This window comes from Marmota flaviventris, chromosome 12, assembly GCF_047511675.1.
Source record: "Marmota flaviventris isolate mMarFla1 chromosome 12, mMarFla1.hap1, whole genome shotgun sequence".
NCBI classification, from domain to species: domain Eukaryota; kingdom Metazoa; phylum Chordata; class Mammalia; order Rodentia; family Sciuridae; genus Marmota; species Marmota flaviventris.
The window spans coordinates 23,679,452-23,701,731 of NC_092509.1; the positions used below are offsets into that span (position 1 = coordinate 23,679,452).

Below are 22,280 nucleotides of genomic sequence, written 5' to 3' on the forward strand. Positions count from 1 at the left end.
CGTGTGAGGCCCTGGATTCAATCCTCAGCACTGCATAAAAATAAATAAATAAAGTAAAGGTATTGTGTATAACTACAACTAAAAAAATAAATATTTTTAAAAAGTGTATTGATATTTTTCTATATCTTGAATTTTTTCAAGATAAATCTGATTTAACTTCTTTGAGAATAAATGTGTGTAAGTAGTTTGTAGTTGTCCTATTTGTCTGGGACAATCCCAGTTTGCATCTGTTTTATGATATAATTAAACCTTCCTTTCACTATCAGAGATGTCTCTGGATAACATGGGCACTATAATTACAGATAAAACTGTGAGCTGACGAAGCAAAATCATTCATTAATTCAACTAGTTGACTGAATACCTGTTGCCTTTAGGACCCATTCGTACCATTTTTAATCTGACTTATAAAATGGGTCATCATTTTTGTTTGCTTATCCTTCCATGTTATTTTTTATAAGAGGTCATAAATAGATGATATCTTGATTTGTTTGCCCTGTAAGCCATTTAAGACAGTGTCAAAAACCCAAGCTACTTTAGTCAAATGGAGGTGAAGCCAAAGTTAATCTCAATTTCCATATAAATTAGTTAGCCTTTCATAGAGAAAAATACATTTTATAACTAACCCTAGCCATCTCACAAGTATGTCATTTATCATAGGAAACCTTGGCTAAGAAAGTGAACCGTTCCATGCAGGACGTCAGCATTATCAGAAAAAGAGCTCAAAATGTGTCAGAGAGCCTAGGAGATGTATGGTAGAACAGGAGATGAATTTGGTGTCAGGAGGATTTAGGCCATTTATATTTACTGACTTTTATATTTACTGGCAAACCAGTTACTCTTTCTGAGCCCTTCATTACATAGGCATAATAATAGCTCCTAGAGCGCTTGCTGAATTTGAGATCAAGTTCATAATGTATATAGGGATTTCGTGTAATAGTGTACAAGGATATTATTATACGATTATTGTTTAATAAAGAGTAAAGAACTGGACTGAACACACAATGCAAAGCATAATAATAAGCCAGAATTTTTTTTAAGGTAGGGAAAACCACTTTCTTTTTTTAATAAAACGTTAGAAAAAGTTATTTAAGTGTTTAAATAATAGTGTTGTAGGTTGAAGGAATGAGGAATAAGAAATATTACTCACTAAGCAAGAAGTTCTGCTGTGCTATTTCACAGATAGCAATAAGGTACTGCACATTTCAGAAAGCTAGAAGAAAGGATTTTGAGAGATTTTACTATAAGGAAATGGTAATTATTTGAGGAAACAGATGTGTTTAACCTGATGTAAAAATTACACAACACATTCATGGCAACAAAATGGAAAAAAGAGAAAAAATGGTTGTCCCATATAGGATCTGTTTATCCATAAAAAGAACCCAGGGCTGGAGTTGTAGCTCAGTGTTAGAGCACTTGCCTTGCCCGTATGAGGTGCCAGGTTCGACCCTCAGCACCACATAAAAATAAATAAATAAAATAAAGGTATTGTGTCTACTGACAACTAAAAATATTTTTTGAAAACTTATTAAAAATAAGTTAATTTTTAAAAAACAGAACCCATAAAATCTACTCCATGTATTTGTTAAAAATCCTTAAGGAGAACATCTGGAAAATAACCAGGCACAATGCCTTGACAAGTTGTAAGTGACTTGTAAATGTTTATATATTTTGGTTATATTTATTTATTTACATAAAGTGGGAGGGTGCAAAAAGTATGGAAGTCTTAGCAGTTCACAAAACAAAGACTGAATCTATGGTTTTCAGATTTGTTTAGATATGAGCTGTTCATTTAAAAAAAATTGTTTTTGAAGAAAGAGAACACAAACCCTAGGTAGTTATATATGAGTCTTGCTCTACCCCATCATAGTGACCCTTGACCCTCTGGGACCTTCAGGAAAACCACTGTTTTGTTCTGTCTGCAGAGCTGGACAGATGAAGGACAGCAGCCAAAAGTGAGAGCTAGTGGGTTTTGGGGGTGACATTGGTAAATGAAGATTTCGATGTTATGAGATGAAATGCATGATATTTAGTTGGAATTTTTCAATAGGCAAGCTTCTGTCTTGGTCTTAGGTTCAAGCAATCAGTGTTAGTATAGAATGGGAAAGTTTGAAGACATGACAGTGGAAACTAAGGATATGGATGAGATCACTAAAGAAGAAACTGTGGAATGACAAGAGGAGAGGAACAAGCAATGTTGGGCAAAAGCAGAGGCTGTGCAAAGAGGATAGAAGCTTACTAAGGCCTGTAATGGAGAAAAATATTGGGACATTTGCCAGTAGTTAATGTCTGCAAAGAGTGGTTTTAGGGCTGGGTTTGTGGCTCAGTGGTAGAGTGCTTACCTAGCGTGCACTGGGTTCAATCCTCAGCACCACAAAAAATAGAGTAAAGGTATTGTATCCATCTATAACTAAAAAGCAAACCCTTTAAAAAAAAAAAAAAAAAGTGGTTTTAGTGGCGAGGTTGGGGCAGAAACCAGAGTGGGTCAAGGAAAGAATAAGAGATGAACAGACAGCAAAGCAAATAAAAGAGACAACAAATTGAAGACTGAAAAGTGTGAGAAGTTGTTAGCCAGATGTTGAGGAGAAGGTAAAAAAAAAAAAAAATTAAAGGTGGAATTGAGTATATTTAAAAGATAGATAGGGGCTATGGTTGTAGCTCAGTGGTAGAACACTTGCATAGTTTGTGTGAGGTACTGGGTTTGATCCTCAGCACCACATAAAAATAAATAATATAAAGTTCTAAAAAAATACAGTAACATAAAAAACAATTTAGAATAAATAAAAGCTAGATTAAAAATAATTAGTGGAATGGAGAGGCTGAGGAAGAAGACTCAAAGCTAAAGTAGGTAGTTATGGTTGGTGTGCAGAGACATTTGTACATTTATGGGGAGTTGAAGGAGTTTTCCTGTCATTGGTCTCAATACTTTTCCCTATGGAGTTTGCTAATGGTGGGGGAGGGGGTTTAGGAAGGGTTTTGAAAGAGATAAAGGTTTGAAATCATTGCTTTATATTCATGCTTGAAATGTGTCTTAAGCATGTGTCACTGTGATAGACACCAGGAAATAGCAACAAACAAAATAGATATGGTGTCTGCCCTTATGTAAGTGGCTGGAAATCCAAATAAACAGATAGTATTGAAGGCATAGATGAAGGTAGAGTTCTTTTAAGATTTTCTTTGATATCACTCAGTGCCTGGAGGATGATTTTAGGTTGGTCCTAGTTGAACAGCAGAATACCCAAGAGGCAAGAGACTTGGGGATATGTTCAAGATAAGTTGTTAATTTAACATGTTTGTTGACCTGCCAGGCATTGTCAAAGAGAATGGTCAGAGCAGATTTTGATGTGATGATAGATTTTTTTAAAAAATGATGATAGTAAACTAGGAAGAAACAAATAAATATATAGGAAAAAAACACTAGATTTGGTTCATGTGCAAGTCACTGTATGATAATGATATATGTTGAACAGTATTCATTTCTCCTTAGAACCACCCCACTCTTCTGTCAATTCCTGAGCTGAAAAATAAAATCAGTGGTTTGCAGCTAGGTGTCAGGGACCTGCTGTGAACTATTGGCATATGATATTTCAGGGCCACAGCTATTAAACATCTGGCATGGCTTGGGAGAGTCTCTTATAACAAAGAATTATACCACCAAAAGTGCGAACTTCCACTGAAAAATTCTGATATAAATAACTATTTGAAACTATAGAGTTTTGTTTTAGTTTGTTTATTAAAAATACTTACTAAATCATGATCTTCAAACCAAAAATTGTGAAAAGACCCTTTAATGTGATACTCAATTTGTGTATATTTTTAAATATAGTTCTTAGCTTTTTTAGCAGTCATTGCCTTCACAGTAAATCCTTTTCTAAAAAGAAAATAGATCAGCTTTTTTTTCTTTTACAGCATTTCAGATCTTTTTACTATTAACCAAAAATGGAATAGTTTAATGCTGTAATGAACACTTGACAATTCAGCTTTTTCATATAATAAAACAATGAGTTTAATGTTTATCAAATTCTACAAATAGAGGCATTTTATCTTATAAAGAAAATTCCATTGCAAGTTTTTCCTTGTATGTTAAATCTGACAATCATAAATGCTCTACCAAATGCACTAGATAATAATTTTGTTTAAAAATTCTAACAATATAATAAAACCCAAGAAATTAACCCAAACATTAAAAAAATCCAGAAATAAGAGCCATATTTACGTAATGTGATTAAAGTTCATAAAATTTCGTATGTCAGGTAGCCTTCAGTTGTCAAAACCAGATTATCTTTTAGTCTAGCATCTTAGCCACATTTGTGACTTAAACATGTTTATTAAGTTTGTAGAGGTGGGAAAGTAGAAGAGGTAGAAGGTACTTTTATAGAAAAAAGTAACATTGAACTGTAATGTACTAACTTCCACAGATAAAAGTGGAACCAGTCGTTCCAGCCCCGAGTCCAGTTATCCCCAGATTGACTCTTCGAGTTGGCGCTGGCCAAGACAAGATGTAAGTATAAACCTTTGAATTAGAGTGAAGCAAGTGAAACTTGACCTTCTCTACCCTGACCTGATAGATTTAGGACTCTGCGAACCTTTTGCAGGTATGAACATGTAGAGTCAAACTTTGTTTTGAGAACTCTCCATTTTCAAGTTTTTATTGGTTTCTTCCTCTAGGTAAATGCTTTTTGCTTTGTTTAATATGCAGGATCCTTTTTTTTCTTGTTCTTTTTGTCTTTTTTTATTAAAAAAATTAGCACATGACATTGTTTCTGCATAGTGTTTAAGGTCTTAGTTATCTGGAAAATAATAAATGGTATTGGGTGGGCTTACTGCTATATTTCACTCAGGAAGATGTAATGTTAAACTGTCTCATGTATGGCACGTGGTTTTATTCTGTGCTTGTGAAACAAAGATACTGTTAGAGGCTAGGTGAAACAGTATACAGTAGTAATAACCAATTTCTTAGTTGTCCAGCATTTTTCATTTGTATGTTTTAAAAACTTACAGAACTGGGGGTATAGTTCAGTGGTGGAGTGCTTGCCTAGCATGCACAAGGTTCTGGGTTAAAAAGGGAAAAAAAATCGTTAAAACTAGAAATGTAGGGGCTGGGGATGTAGCTCAGTTGATAGAGGGCTTGCCTCATATGCATAAGGCCCTGGGTTCAATCCTCAGCACCACCAAAAAAAAAAAAAACCTAGAAATGTAAACCCTGTGCTGCTGTCTGTCTTAATCTTCCCTGAACCATTATATTAATCCATTTTTAAAGTAAATTAGTTGAACATTTTTCTTTTAGTCATCTTTTAATTTGAGCCATGAAAGTAAGAGTAGGACCTATGAATTTAGTAGTAGATAGAGAAGAAACAGAAAATTTGCTTTGTGTTCTCAGTGGTTCATTTAATCTTAAAGGTTGTATATGTTTATTCTGCTGCTTCTGTCAACTACAAATATAGTGTAGTGAAGAAGCCTCGTATGATTTTGAGGCAGACATGATCTTCCAGCAGAGTGTACCCTCCTCTGAAGATTTTAAGCACAAGATCCAAATGATTCATATTTTCTTACCTAAATTCTCCAGGAAATTTTCACATTATTTTTCCTGATTGTACCAGTAAAGACCTGGACAGAGGGTGGTAGTAGTGTCAACAAGCTTAGAAAATGCTAGCACAAATATCATGTATTCAGCCCTTTTTAAACCAGGTACTGATGTATCTAGTGCCCTCAGTCCACCTGCAGAGATTTGAATGATGTCCTCATCTCTCAACCAGCAAAGGACAGAGGAGACCCACCACAATAACTCTCCACACCATCTCCTTGGAAATTCTGTATATTGTCTAATTTTTCTATTCTTATTCTTATTCATCACTCAAAAAAAAAAAAAAAAAAACTTCTTTCCTGCCAATTCATATTTAATTCTGTTTCTCAGTTGCTCACCAGTACTTAGTCTCAACTCCCACATGAAAGTTTTGCCAGCTCACTCCCTTTGGAGAAATAAGGTTTGTGAAAAGGCATTGATAGTTATACGTATCTCCTTGCCCTTGTGCATCTTTCAGTCATTCTCTTAACTATTTTATTCTATTTCCTCCTTTCAGTAAATAACTCATACACCTAAGATATTGGAAGATGTGAGAAACAGATGTTATTACTCTGTAACAAAATGTGCAGTTTGACAGAAATTGTAATAAGCAGAGATTCTAGACAAATGCCCTGGAAAAAGTTCAATGTTATATAAGATATAAACTTTCAGATATTTAGGTAAATAACCCTGGTGTTTATAACAGATTAATCATTTGACCAAGGCAGATGCAAAAAAATCCTTACACTGAGCAAAAAGATTAAGTAAAATACATTACATTTTAAATTAAAAATAAGAGAGAGAAGTTTCAGTCAAATAGAAAAATAGAATTTTATGTGAAATAGAACTTAGACAAGTGGGGTTTTTTGGGGGGAAGGGGGGTGGTCTAAATCAGGAGTCTGTAAACTACAGCCCACTGCCTGGTTTTGTATAACCTACAAACTTAAATGTCTTTTGCATTTCTAAATAGCTGAAAAATTTTTTTAATATTTTATGATATATGACAACTTCATGACCTTCAAATCGCAATAATCCTTAATAGTTGAAGCATAAGGATGTATGGTTTATTCCATGACTGTAATAATGGAAAAGTGGTGAAAAATTCCTACAAGTTGTGCCGTTAATGACTTAGTTTGTACACACTTAGGGGGTGAACTCATATTCTTTAAAAGTGAAATAAATGAACAGATGGGAGTTCAAAAGCAAGGGGTATTGAATAGTCCAGGGATAGGGAGAAGTGTTTATTGCTAAAGGACAGGCAAAAAGTAGACTCTTGAAATTATGGGAAAAAGAAAAAGCTTTACAAGGTTCAAATTATACCCTCTCTTTGGAAGATCTTTAAACCAATGTTTAGTTTCTAAATCTTAAAGAAGTTATATGTCTTTTGCCCTTGATCCAGAAAAGTACTTTGAGGTTAGATCGTTTCCTCTGTTCTCTATTATTGTTCTTTGAAACAAGACAGAGGTAACTTATTTTTCCCTTGCTTTTACATTCCTGAAAACTGTTCTAAAATGATGTATGCTGAGGTCAGTACCTCTTTCTGACAGTGTTAAAATTCAAGATGACTTTCCAAAGACCTCAAATTCCTTTAACATGTCTTCCAGTGATGGATATCCCAAGTTCCCTGTAGTCTATATTGAAGAAGAAACTAAAATCCAGCCTTAAAACTGTAGTTTCTATACACATAAAGTAGGAATAGGGAACATTCAAGGTAATTGTCTGAGTCCAGCCTCATAATCAAGTTGTCAGCAAGTAGGCTTTGGCTTGCCCAGGCACAGCTGCCTAGAACTCTGTTGATCAGGATCCTGGGGTCCCACCTGGACTCAGTGGCAGAGTATGGTGAGTGCAATGTCTGTGCCGGGATGGATCAGTGGTGGCACAGTTGTGATTTGTCATTCTGATCTTATTTTTTTTTTTTAATCTATCTCTTTTTGAGCTACTGTAGAAGAAGTTGGCAACTTAACAGCATTCTTTTTTTAATTTTTTTTTTTTTTTTCATTTCTATGAAGAAAACAGAGCAGAGTAATGTGATAAAATTTGCTGCAGACAGGGACTGTTGAGAGAGAATTATCAAGGAAAACATGGCAGAACAGGATCTACAGCTTTTCTAAGTTTAAATGGCACTCAAAATTCTATTAAAGGAGCCTCATATAAAATGTTAATTTTACATATTTGTAAAGTACTAAGAGAAAATATGATATAAATTTGCATAAAATTTTGAGAAATAATGATTGGAGTAGGGAATAAGCATTCTTCTTCACATTTCTCAAGTGTCCACTAATGCTGTCCTCTCACATGTCCCTTAGAGGAAGCTGTTGCCCTTTTCTATTCATTCACCCACGCTTCCCCTTGGGCCAGAGGTTCTTCTGCCCAGCCATGCTGCTCATGCTGGTATCCCAGGATACAGTAAAAGGGAAATTATGACTCCTCTGCTCTGAGGACATTCCTGTCTATATTCCGGGAGCTCACCAGAGAAGGTGGTAACTAATAAAGCCCCTCTAGATGTTCTAAAATGCGTGGTCAATTTTTTCTTATTAATAGTTAATAATGTATTTGATCTGGTAATCATTTATGATGACTTTCAAGGAACAGTATTCTTGGTGATAATTCTAAATACCTTTGAGAGTTCATGATAGATGTTCTGTTTAACAATTTAACCCAGTTTTCAAAATACTCAAATTATGTTGAGATATTTTTCAGGCACTATTTTACTGGTGGCAATTATTTTCTTTTTGCTAATGTTTTAATTTCCAGTGGCAACTGGATTGATTTCCTAAATTCATGAAATTCTTTTCTTTTCAAGTCATTCTGTTTTTTTGGCCACAGTTTATCAAATGTAGCTTATGCCTAATGAAGGGTTTTTTGATAGTTGTAGTTTCTAAATTATTTCTATATACTGTGAAAATGGGAGCAAAAGCTTTCCTTATTAATTTGGAAGAACATAAGGGGTTTAATCTTTTAAGACATAAAATAAGTACAGATATTTATTGTCTTTATATGTTCTAAGCTTTTTGACAATGGAAACAGAATAATCATGGGCATTCATAAAGATAATAATTTGGAGCATTTTTAAGGAAAATAAGCATTTTTATATTTTAAAATGCAGTTTAGCCAAAACATATTTAATAGAGTGAAAAATGTATAGTAGCATTTTAGTGATAAATTCTTTAGAGAAATAATAGTAAATGGTTTTTATTCTACTTTCTGCATTTTCCTTTCAATACTTGAAGTGTTTTTTCCAGTCAAAATTCAGGGTAACAGTAAAGTAGGAAATAGAAATAGCAAACTGAGATAAAGAGAATAAAAAGAAACAAATGATTATGCATCAAATATTATTATAGCTTCCTAGCAATAAGGTCAAAAATGGAAATAATATTTTTGCATGGGGGATGCTGGGGATTGAACTCAGGGCCATAAGCATGCTAAGCATGTACTCTACCACTGAGCTAGATGCCCAGCCTCACAAAATACTTTTTTAAGAAGAAAAGGGTAGGGGTAAGATGCCTCAGTTTCTCAGAACGGGCCAAAGGTTTTCAAGGCACTAGATTTAAAAATTAATTTTTAATCTGGAACCAGATGACAAGGACAATGTCCTCCATAGCAGTTTTTACTGCTGGCACAAAGGCATTTTTTATTGACTGTTTCTCTAACCCACCATAATCTAAGGGAAAGCCTAAAAGCACAGCTCAGTAAAAATGTCTCTTTAAAGGGCTGTCAAACCTCTAGTTGAGACATGCTTATTTGCTTTTGGGTATTTTGTATTTACTCAGAATTCTAGTTGTAAGTAGCAGAAATCCCAATCAAACTACCTTAGAGCAGGGAAAATAAAAAGAGGTGTATTTGACTTTAGGTGGGCAGTATTGAGAGTTCATAAGGTATTATTAGAGTATGACTCTGCTCATTTTCCTTTTCTCCATCTTGCCTCTGTGTGGTGAGATATATGGCCCAACTCACTCCAGACTAATGTGGTTCTTCATGCTCAAAGTCCCTAGTGAAGCCCCCTCTTCTATGACATCCACTGCCAATTCCCATCAAAAACTCCAATCCACCAGCCCCTGTGGTAGGGAGACACCCTGTCAAAAAGGGAAATAGTAGGTTCCATTAGGAAAAGAGTATCTGTCACCAGAACAAGGTGGAAGAGGCCAGCAGAAATAGCTAATATATTTTATTTTAGCTAGGGAAAGGCAGCCAGATTTTGTGTAAAAGCAAGCCAAGGAACAGGGCAAGATAGCCATGGCAGAATGGTACCTGCCACTGGTTTTAAAATGATACTAAAGAAATCAAGTTTAGGAACATTTCAGAGGACCATCCTCTGAAATGGAAGGCCTTTTGATTTTCTAATTTTGTTTCCCATCCAATAAAACTATCTACTTTCAATTTTATTATTATTATTATTTTTGAAAAGTATTGATAGTTTTCTTTGTTTTGCCCTGGTTAACTTGTTACTGAAACAAACGTTTCATAGGAAGAGAAATATCAAGAACAATAACAAGGAAAGAATCTTAAGAGTCAGTGTATTTAAACTTTATAATTGGTGTTTACATTTTAAATGACTACATATATATTTGAAATTTAAAATGACCTATTTTTAATGCTAATGAAAGGCACAAATATTACTAATGAAGTTTCCTGGTTGCGAACAACTGGAACAGAAGTCGAGATTGTGTATGTTAGCTTTACTACCTTATTGTGCTTATAAATTCAGTGGTACCAAAGCCATTTATCTCAGCCATAATTCTGATCCACCTCCAAAAGGAAGCAGGTAGTTAAAATTTTTCTTATTTGTGTCTTCAGCCAGAATTCTGGTTTTTCCAAACAAGGAGTTCCTGATTTCCTTAATAATCCCTTTATTTTTACTGAACTAGAATTATGAAGCCTGAATTTAATTTTTTCCATCACACATTGTAATGTGTTCATTATCACCAAACATACAGTATGTTTAAAAGGAAAAACTAGTATACTGTCAGAAAAACTAGCTTTAGGTTTTGGGAAATGCTTTTACAACACAGTAAAACAAGTGGAAAGATTATATCAAAGCATTTCCATCTTACTTGTAAACAGTTACAGCAGTTCTTACATGGATGCCACATTAGAAGACTTGGGAAAATTTACTGGATTCCATTCTAATGCAATTAGAGCTAATTTTGTTCTTTAAATGAATAAAAGGTCAGCTTGTAAATCTAGCTTATCTTGAGTCCAGACTTCAATGAATTGTTTTATTTAATTTGTTGTAAAAGATCTTATCCTTAATGGGTCTAGGTCTTATTAGTTCACTTAGGTTTTAAAATATTTATGACCACCTTTTTAGATATGATTTGAATGATAGTTGGAAAGTTTCTCTCTGCAGTGTTATCAAGGCCCAAGATCACTAATTGAGTGAATATAGGAAGGTACTTAAGATTTGTTATCTGGAAAAAGCTGATGTGAACTTCCAGAATTTAAATGTTCTTTAACCTGTGACAGGCAGAGATAATTTAACTGTATCATAGTAACCTTTGGATACTATCTGATTATAATTTCCCCTAAAGATCAAACTAGTCACACTTCTGGCGTTTATAAAGAACATGTGCCTACTGAGGAAACACTTAAACACAATCACAAAGAAAATTTAAATTTTCCATGTTCTCTTCTTTGCTGTCACTTTATGGGCCTCTGGTGGATTCAGATACTCACGGAAAGACTAGACGAGTGGTAATGTTTCTTCTTCTCCCGTGCCCACCTCTGTAGCTTAGAGAGTGGATCTTGTGTCACTGCAGGACATCTCCGATTTACAGTTTCGGCAACCTTTTTCTTATCATCACAGCCAAGGAAGGTCTCAGCGCCTGGAAACACGTAGCCACATTCTCCTGGGCTATTGGATATGTACTTTGGGGTTCTGGAGCTGAATGTACCCTCAAAGCTTATCCCACAGGCTCTGCAACGTCCCTCCTTGATTCCAAATCCAATCTCCCTTTAGCCTCTTTCATTCCACCTTTTGTACATGCTGTGGAGCTTCCCTCCCTCTCTTATCTGCTTTCCTCAGTATTTTCCTCTCTTCCTTTCCCTCAAATCTTTCCTTCAGCCTTATATTCTTCCACCCTAATCCTTCTCACCTTCGCCAAGCCTTTCCTGTACATGAGAAAGAAGCTATAAAACTTCTTATTTCTGGCTTCTTAAAACTAAATCTTTAGATGCACCTTCTTCCAGTTTTGGAAGCATATTTCATTCTGTTCTTTGCCCAAGAAACTTTTCTGTTAACTTCTTATTAAAATCATCAAATACATCCCAATTCTGAAATGCAGAGAACATGCCACAGCCTTTAGTATAGTATTGATCCTTTATGCTGTATTAGATCCTGCTTCCCCTGAGCCCTTTCTGAGACATTTTGTTGTTTTTGAGTCTACACTTGTCTGAATCTCTCCTTCTCTCACATCCCTTTTTATTTTTCTTTCATAGGCTGTTTTTCTTTACCGTTTTTCCTTTCTTGCCTCTAGCCTACTTAGTTTTTTTTTAATTCCCAAATCTTTATTTCCAGCTCAGATTTCCCCCCTATAATTCATACTAATATGCCCAGTTACCTTCTAGAAAGTTTTGCACAGGTGAACAGTGTCACTTTAAATATATCATATCCAAAACTGTGCACCCTATTAAGTCTTCCAAGCTGGTTCTTCTAATGCTTCTTACATGTTGATGATAAGACCAGTGCTACATTTTCAAGCCCTTGGTAGGCTTTTGGGGATCTTGAAAGAAGGCAAAGGCTATCTAACTAATAGGACTAGAGGTTTTATGTTGTAATACCAGACTGGACATCCTGAAAAATAGGATATGAATATCTTCCTAGCTCCAAAATTTCTCAAACTGAACAAAACAGAGGAGTGAGAAAAGACCCTGTCCTTGGGTCTTCATTTGAAACCTCGGCACCTTATAATTTCCACTCAATGTCTTCATATTGGAGTCACTCCTTTTCTAGACCCAAATGGTCCAGCAGTACTAAATGTCCATAGCCTTATTCATGGGATTCTGTACCTCATCCCAAGCAAATGTGGTTTTAGCTGGGGGGCAGGGGGGGAGGATCAGGGAGGCTATATATAGCTAGGATTTTTTTTCCCAAAAAAATAAGAGACAGGGTCTCTGTTACCTCAGCTGGCCAGAACTCAGACCCTCCTGCCTCAGCCTCCTAAATATCTGGGACTACAAGCATGCATTACTACACCCAGCAGTAGCTAGAATTTTAATAAATGAGGATTATACAAATGGGAAACAAAACCTGAAAAACCTGATTAGGATATAATAGACCTTCAATAAATGTTAGCTATTTATTTTTCTTCTTTTAATACTGACTGTGAGTGTTTACTTTTGTAAAAATTCCTTTGTGTTCATTTGATAAAATCTGGTTTAAAAAACAAAGGGGCTTTTAAAAAACATTTTAAATAAGTGTTACTAAATGTGGAAGTACTTGGCTTTGTTTTTAAGTTTGCTTTTTTACCTGTTTACAAAAATAATGGCATAGTCATTTTTCAGGGGTAAAAAATTAACTACTTGGAAATGTGTTACTTAAAAAGCAAAGGTTCCCCCCAAAAAATACACCCTTTCCTCAAGATAATCACTGCTAACTGTTCAGTGTGCATTTCGATAATTTTGGGGACAGCAAATTGGGATTCCCTTTCATATAGTGTTCTTTAGCTTGTCTCCTTTCTGACTAACAATAGCTCATGGACATTTTCCCATGTCTGTATGACATGGTATTTCATTTTTACTGTTGTATAATAATTTATTTATCCTTTTAGTCCCCAATTTGGAGATATGTGAGTTCTTCCAGATTTTGCTATAACAAATCAAGAACGTTCTCATATGGATTTTGCTTTTTCAAATGTTGTAGGTCAAAGAAATTTAAAAATTTTAAGAGATTATTGTACCAAATTATCATCCCAAAGGCTATACCCATTAAAATTCCCAACAGACTGCAGATTAGTATAGCCACTCTAGAAATCAATGGAGATTCCTAAAAAAAACTAGGGATAAGAACCACCAAACCCTCATCTATCCCACTCCTTGGTATTTTTCCAAAAAGGCCTAAAATTGGCATATTATAGTGATACAGCCACTTCAATGATTATAGCAGTACAATTCACAATAGCTAAATTATAAAATCAACCCAGGTGCCTATCGATAGATGAATAGACTAAGAAATTGTGGTATATATGTACAATGATGTTCTACTCTGCCATAATAAAGAATGAAATTATGGCATTTGCCAGTGAGTTGATGCAAATGGAGAGTATCGTGCTAAGAGAAGTAAGCCAGACTAAGAAAATCAAAGATCAAATGTTTTCTCTCATATGTGGAAACTAGAGTTAAATAAAGGAAAGGAGGAGAGAAGGATAGGATAACACAAAGAACCAATCAAATATAAACTAATAGATGAATGAAAGGAAGTCTAGTAGAGGAAGGAGAAGGGGAGTGGGGAGGGAGAACAGAAGGGAAAGGGGAGGATCATAAACTGAAATTAGTTTCCTTGCATGTATGAGTTTGTCGGGATGAACCCTACAACAAAGAACTATAAAGCTCTAACAAAAAAAAAAAAATTCCCATCAACAGAAAATGAGAATTAAATGACCCTATGATTTAGTCAACTTTTTCACTGCTGTGACTAAAGGACCCAACCAGAATAAATTGTAGGGGAGGAGGAGTTTATTTGAGGGCTCACAGTTTTAGAGGTCTCAATCCATAGACAGCAGACTCCATTGCTCAGGACTCATGGTGGGCAGAACATCATAGCCGAAGGGTAGAGTGGAGGAAAGCAGCTCATCTGTTGATCAGGAAGCAGAGTGTCTCCACTCTCCAGATATAAAATATATACCCCAAAGTCACACCCCCAATGAGCCACTTCCTCTAGCCACCTGCTTCCAGTCACCACCCAGTTAATCCCATCAGGGATTAATTCACTAATGACCTTAAGGTTATAAGCTAATAATTTCTCTTTCGAACCTTCTTGCATTGTCTCACATGTGAGCTTTTGGGGAACACCTCACATCCAAACAATAACATTCTACCCTGGCCCCCAAAAGCTTACACTCATCTGACAATGCAAAATATATTTAGTCTATTCCTAAGAGTCCCCTACAGTCTCAACAGTTGCAAGAGTTCTGACAGTTCAAGTCCAAAGTCTTCTCTGAGGCTCAAGGCAATCTCTCATTGTGAGCTCCTTTAAAATTAAAAGCAATTTACAAATATCCAATATGTAATGATACAGAGCAAACATTTCCATTCACAAAATTAGGCATATAGAAAAAAAGGGATGGGACCAAAGCAAGACCAAAATCCAGCTGGGCAAACAAGTCCTGTAGCCTTTTTTCAGAATGTGGAGCACATGGCATGATGTCCTCTCAAGAGCTTGTGTAGCTCTGCCCCTGTGGCCTTGTTGGTTGCAGCCCAAGTGGCCTTTTTATTGGCTTATCTCTGTTCAATTCCTGTAGCTTTCCTAGGACAATATCCCACATTACTGGCATTTCTTAATCTTGGGGTTCTCCATTGCTGCTTCTGCTTCCTCAAATCTTTACAGCTTGCCTTCTCAGGGAGAGCCCACAGGGAGTCTGACCCTGCTGAACTTTGCCTGGCTTCCAAGGCCTTTCTTTGAAATCTTGGTGGAAGTGTCCATGACCCTCAGACTCCAGCGTCCTGGATTCCTGCAGAACCAGCACCAGATGGTCTGCCACCATCTCGAGCAGTAGCCAAGCCTCCAGGAACCCTTGCTGCAGTAGCCTCTGAGTGCCTCGGTGGCTGAGCATGTTAAGAAAACTTCCTAGGCCCCCTGTGCAAGAAGGATCCCCCACTGGTCTCTTCTGAACAGAATTTTCACTTTTATTCCCTTGAGCCTGAAATGGATGTGGTCTTGCCAGCTCCTGAGATGCCCTCAAGCCATCTTTCTTATTGTCTCTGGGCAAAATCTAGCACTTCTTTAGAGGCATAATGTCTTTAACAATGGCAACTTCCTTAGCCCAAATTTTACTCCTACCTTTCCAGTCCAAATTTTTCAAATCTTTCTGCTCCTAATTATCATAATAAATTTGGCTAAAAGCCATCAACAATATCCATGCCACCACCTGAATGTTATGCTGCCTAGACATTTCTTCTATTGGGTTAAGAAGTTCATCGCTTTTAAAATCAGCTTCAGAGAAACTCTCAGGACATGGGCAAAATGTAGACAACTTCTCAGCCAGAACATAACATGAATAACCTCTACTCCAAATTCCAATAGAGTCCTCCTTCTCTGAACCTTCTTGAGCCTGGTCTTCACTGTCCACAGTCCTATTGGCATTCTAATCTTTGAGCTCTCACCAGAATTAGCCACTAAGTTCTACAATCTAACGTATTTCCAGCTTGTTCTGCTAAGCATCTCAAAATTCCTCTCACCAATTCCAAAAAAGCACAAAAAGCTTCTGAACCACATGATCAGGTTAGTCATAGCAACAAGCTCACTTCTCCATCCCAATTTCTACTTACCCTATATGTTGAAAGAATTGATTAAATCTGATCATTCTAAACTTTTGGGAAACTAATAATAATTTTAAATGAAAAGCGAGATCCATTCACACATAGATGTGTGAGTGCATTTTATAGAAAATCCTTTCTTCTCTGCTTGAAGCTTTTGTTTAAGAATAGTTGATATGGTTAAGTAATCATATTCCCAAATAGACTGTTCCCAAATATCTTCTGAAATATATAGGTCCTTGGCTCTGTCACCATCTTAGCTGGATTTTTCTTCACTGAGTACCTTACTTATGTAAAATATAATGCTACAGATAATTTGTTTCTTTGCAATAATGTCTGTACTTTAGAATTCATGTATCAAATTAATCTGGGAAACGGACATGATAAATATAGTGAATTCATGTTTCTAAGGCCAATATATTTTTGTTGCCACTATTAAATAAATGTTACCAAGTAAGCATTTTTATCTGGTACTTTAGATAGTACTCTTTTAAAAAAACTTCTTATCTATATAAGTTCGTGTGTGTGTATGAGAGAGAGAGATTGAGAGATTGAACCCAGAGTCTCATGCACGCTCCTGTGAATTTCAGGAATGGTATGCTGTTTTATGCTCTACACTTTAAAGTTTATTTATTGGTTTTGTTTGGAGGTTGTGTTGTTGTTTTTGCAATTTGCAGTGCTGGGAATCAAACTCAGAGCCTCATGCATGCTAGGCAAGCACTTTACCACTAAGCCATATCCTCAACACAAAAAGTATTTTTAGATGAATAGCACAGTAAAAAATTTATCTAGAAAAAAAATTTTTAAAGATCAGAATTCTATTTGTTGCTTACATTAGTTAGTATACAGTTTTTCTAGACACTTTGTAGAATATGTGATATTGAGCATCGAGCTTCGCTTTGCCCCACTTGGTACCTGTTGCAATTTCAAGCACATATTCCACCAGTATTTCAACCCAGTGGAAATAGGCCCAGAAGTCCCAGAGCAGCCTCTCAGTGACCCAGCTAATATCATGTGTCCAGCCCCGAACAATCACTGTAGTCATGGAGTCTGATGCTCTAATTGGCCTGGTTCATGTGTCTGGCAGAGTAAAGCCTATCCCAACCAAATGGACTAAAAGGAGAAGGGGGAGGGCGGGAGGAAGAAGGGCCAATGGGTGCTGCATAGAAATAGGCCAGCACAGCTGGTGCCTGTTCTACAGTGTAGAGATTTAATTTGTAAGTTCTTTATTCTATTTTGTTTAGATTTTCTGGTATGCTAAATATTAAAGCCATTAAATTAAATATATATATATATATATTTTTTTTTTTTCATGGTGCTGTGTGAACCATCTGCTATTGTGATTCTTTCCACAAAAGTTGTGCTGTTTTAAATTTCCTGTCAAGTGTGAAATATGGTATTAGAGAGAAGTTGCTTAGTCAAATTTAATATTCTTGAGTTTGAATTTTCAATGTATATAGATTTTGTTGATAATATTAACAAGCTTTTTGAAGGAAATTTTTAAGAGTTTTCCCATATTGGGGCTGGGGATGTGGCTCAAGCAGTAGCGCACTCGCCTGGCACGCGTGCAGCCTGGGTTCGATCCTCAGCACCACATACAAACAAAGATGTTGTGTCTGCCAAAAACTAAAAAATAAATATTAAAAATTCTCTCTCTCTCTAAAAAAAAAATTAAAAAAGAGTTTTCCCATATGTTATAAATACTAAATTAAAACTTACTTGCTAGAAACTATAAAATATATGTTGTATTACTATATACTACATGATTGTCTTTAAAAATATGACATCCTAGTTCCTGATCTTTGTAGGATACCAATAATACTTACCATGTGAGGAGTAATAATCTCCAGCATTTCTTTTATAATAGTTCATCATTTGAAACAAAACCCTTCAGTTCCAGATGCAGGTAATATTAACTGAGAAAAATAGGATAGTAATTGGTACTGGACCATGACCCAAAGTTTGAAAATATTCCTGGTATATATGCATAAACTATGTCTGTAGTTTTGTTTTTAAAAATGTGCTACAGCTTAAGTATAATATTTTTATAAACTTTATTATAATTAAAAAGAACTTCAAAATTCCCACTGGAATTTTATTTTTTCTAGACTCAGTTACAATTGATCATATGTCGATTGAAGGAATTGTTGTAGTTTTTATTTTAATCAGAAGAAAAGTTCCGGATAATGTTGGATGTTAACCTGTTTGTGAAGATAACTCTAATGTATATTATGACCCAATTGAGAAATACTGATTAGTATAGGAACACATGAATTCTGGTAAAACACAGAGGAACACGGAGAGTAATTGATGTTATTAGGCTAATTTGTTTGGAACTAAGATGAACAGAGTGGGAAAATCACAACTGTAAGCAGTAAATGGCTGTGTTCTGTTTTTCTGTTCATCAAACGATTCAAAGCCAAATGACTAAGGCAGAATATTTTGCTACTTTTTATCATTTTCATTGTTTTATTTATTTGGCTCACAATAAATGCAAGGAAATTCACATTTTCCTTATAAATTTAGGCCACTTTAAAATAATGCTGACCACATAGACTTTGAATTCCTCTGCTGCTTCACTGCTTTTTTTCTGGGTTTTCTGGCATGAACTATTTTTCTGTATGCATGCATATATCTGTCAGTCAATACTTATGCTTAAAATATTGTCAGTATTTAATTTTAAAAAATTAGAAGAAGAGCAAGCTCATAAATAGGGAATGCATTTTCAGACTCTCTGGCATTTGGCTATTCTGCTTATTTGTGCTCCTTATAATAAACACACAAATTAAAACATTTCAAAGATTACCAGTCAGTTCAAATTCTTTGCCACTGCAGGGCCCACCTGGCTGGTGCAGGCAGGAGTGGGAGGATAGAGAAGGAAGAGCCTCACAAGGGTTTTAGAGTCCCATCTGAGCTCCTTTGCTGGGCATCACTTGCGCCAGGGTCCCCCAAAAGGAAACAGTGCAGCTGACTTCCATCGTCTCCTAACTGTCCCTCTGGCTAAGTTTGAAGCTTTTCTTGCCCTTCCAGATCATCATTAGAGGATGCTAGGAAAAATTGAGAACCAAAATCTAAAGCAGCTCTCTAAAACTCAACTGAATCCTTGAATCAGACCTTTAGATATTTAAGAACTGTGGTGACCTTTTCTTTTCTTTACTTTTTTTTTTTCTTTTCTATCTTTCTTTTAGGATGATCTTAACTTGAATGTGAATCTGAGATCAGTAGAATAATTTCAAGTCTTTTCTTGCCTTATAGAAAATTTTAGAAATTTTATTTTATATATATATATATATTTATAAATGTGTGTATGTGTATATAGAGATTTTTTTTTTGTTTGTTTGCTTCAAATTGCCTTGGACACTTTTTAAATAAATATTCTTTGTGTTTGTGAAATTTCTTTAAATCCCAAAACAATCAAAGTGATTGTTCATTGAATATTTTGTTAATGTTTATTCTTTTTTTCCCTAAATACTTTTTAGTTGTAGATGGATACAATATCTTTATTTTTATTTACTTATTTTTTTTTATGTGGTGCTGAGGATTGAACCCAGGGCCCCTCACGTGTATGAGACAAGCACTCTGCCACTGAGCTACAACCCCAGCCCTTATTAATGTTTATTCTAACAAATTTGTTCTTTGGAGTGTGGAAAAATATATCCTTATTCTAATATTTACAGCTTAACCATTGTATACATTCTTTTCCAAATCAGTCATTAAAATCCTCTTCATTCTCATTTTATAACATCACTTGTTATTATCAAAAATACAATATTTTTAATAGCTTTATTTTGTTTATTTAGTTTTTTCTTTTTTATGTGGTGCTGGGGATTGAACCCAGTGCATCATGCATGAGAGGCAAGCATTCTACCACTGAGCTACAACCCCAGCCCCTCAAAAATATAATATTAAAGAGACAGTCTAAGAAAAGACACTGCAAGGGTCAAGAGTATGACATAGGCATATGCATACACAAACACACACACACACACACACACACACATACATCATATCTAGTCTGTAAACACACATATATGTGCACATATCATACATTGCCCACACTCACATAAATGTGTGTGTGTGTGTGTATATATATATATATATATATATATATATATATATATATATATCATATATAGTCATTTATGACTTGTTTTAGCCACACAGATAAGTGTGTGTGTGTGTGTGTGCTGTCTGTCTGTCTGTCTGTCTTACATGGCATAAATATTTATATGTTTTTTCCTTGCTGTAACAAAGGAAGATAAGAATTCATGTAAAACATGGTGATTTTTGATGAAAACCAGCTATTTTTAAATTTTAATATATTTTGAAGTGGTAATGTTGGATTTTTCCAAGCATGACTTTTTGATGACTGAATTTTATAACTCTTCAGCAAGATACAGATCTTAATCACAATCTTGTTCATTTTTCAAGTTCACTGGATATAATCTTATTGCTTTTAATGTTTTCAAATAACTTGAAATGTTATTTGATTCTTTAAAAAAACATAGACAAGGTTTTTGTTTTATGGTTAACTTACAACTTTAAAAAGTTTTTACATAAAATCATCTTTTACTAAGTTATTACTCATCCTCCTCTGTAGACAGTAAGCTCAGGGACTATTGAAAATAAAGTTTCATCCATGTTGAATGTTCAGTTTTATTTGACTTTGCTTTTCCTTACCAGTAGCCTTTTATTGACTGCAGAGAAGCAAAAGCTTTCTGAAATCACATCTTTTAGAAGTTCTGACCCTGAGAATTGGGGTTTTTGAAAAAATTCCTTGAAGTGCCCTCACACAACACTGTTTATATTTTTTTAAATATTTATTTATATTTTTCTTAAGTTCATATTTTTAAAACTTGATCTGCATTTAACAAATGTTAATTTTATTATATTCATAGTACAGACTATATCAGAGGAGATAGACATGAATATGAAAGATTTAATCAGATGTCCATTCTCAGGTACATAAAGTAAATATCAAAATAGAAGGTAAAAAGTATAAAATGCTAGAAGAGGTAATTCAAACTCACATAGAAATTCAGGTAATTATTCCAGGTAGAAAGTGTTGGAAAGATGTGGAGAAAGTTGAATATGAGTAGAGCCCTACAGGGCATATAAAATGTTGAAAAGGAGAAAATCACAGAGGAAAAATAAAAGCAAGGATGTATTAACTCAAGTAATTAATCACATGAATAACATTTTACCCCAAGAAGTTTCCATAGTATCCTATTGATATAGTAATACATAATGCACTGTAGCTTTATTATATTTTATGATCCTAAATAATTCTGGATAGTATACATATTACCAACTTCTTTTTAAACTTTTAACATTTTTAAATGAACATTTTTAAACATGAGAAACTAAAATGATATATTTTAACATACTCATCACCTGAATAGATTTGATTTAAATTCTTGTCACACTTGCTTGATCTTGTTCTTCTTTTTTGTCAGGCATTTCCAAGCAAATCCAGGCCTATGTCATTCCACCTCTGTACACTTCAGTCTGAAGCTCTAAAAACATGCCTATTGCTGGGCACGGTGGCACAGGCCTATAATCCTTGATACTCTGTGAGTAGAGGCAGGAGAATGGCAAGTTCAAGTCCAGGCTTGGCAATTTAGCAAGACCCAGTTTCAAAATAAAAGGACTGGGGATGTGGTTCTGTGGTAGAGCATACCTGGGTTCAATCTGAAGTACCACAAAATAATAATAAATAAATAAAAATAGGACTATTTTCTCTGGGTTCAGTAGCAATCATCTGTAGTCCCAATGACCCAGGAGGCAGGAGGATCATAAGTTTTGAGGCCAACTTAGCGAGATCCTGTTTCAAAATAAAATTAGAAAAAGGGTGGGGATGTGGCTCAAGCCGTAATGTGCTCGCCTGGCATGCGCGGGGTGCTGGGTTCGATCCTCAGTACCACATAAAATAAAATAAAGATGTTGTGTCCACCGAAAACTGAAAAATAAATATTAAAAAATTCTCTCTCTCTCTCTCTCTCTCTTCTCTCTCTCTCTTCTCTCTCTCTCTCTCTCTCTCTCTCTCTCTCTCTCTCTCTCTTTAAAAGAAAAAGGATGGGGATGTTCAGAGTTCAGTGGTTAAAGCATCTCTGGATTCAACCCCCATTACCACAAAGAATAAAAAAAAAAGCTGTTTTCTTATGTAATCACAATGTTATTATCCCATAATACATAGATATCTTCCTTGCTATTATCTAATACAGAGTCCATATTCAGATTTCTCCATTTG

General features: G+C 35.1%; 1 protein-coding gene across 2 annotated transcripts in view; it reads left to right on the forward strand.

Moving 5' to 3' along the window:
• The window catches only part of Taf3 (TATA-box binding protein associated factor 3), a 179,737-nt gene that overhangs the window by 130,720 nt on the left and 26,737 nt on the right, over positions 1-22,280 (forward strand). The window contains exon 4 of one of the 2 annotated variants that reach the window (XM_027944858.2): positions 4,416-4,498. In XM_027944858.2, coding sequence (XP_027800659.2) covers positions 4,416-4,498 — 83 coding nt within the window. Of the gene's footprint in view, positions 1-4,415; positions 4,499-22,280 lie in introns of those variants that run through there. The other variant, XM_071599789.1, reaches the window with a different exon arrangement.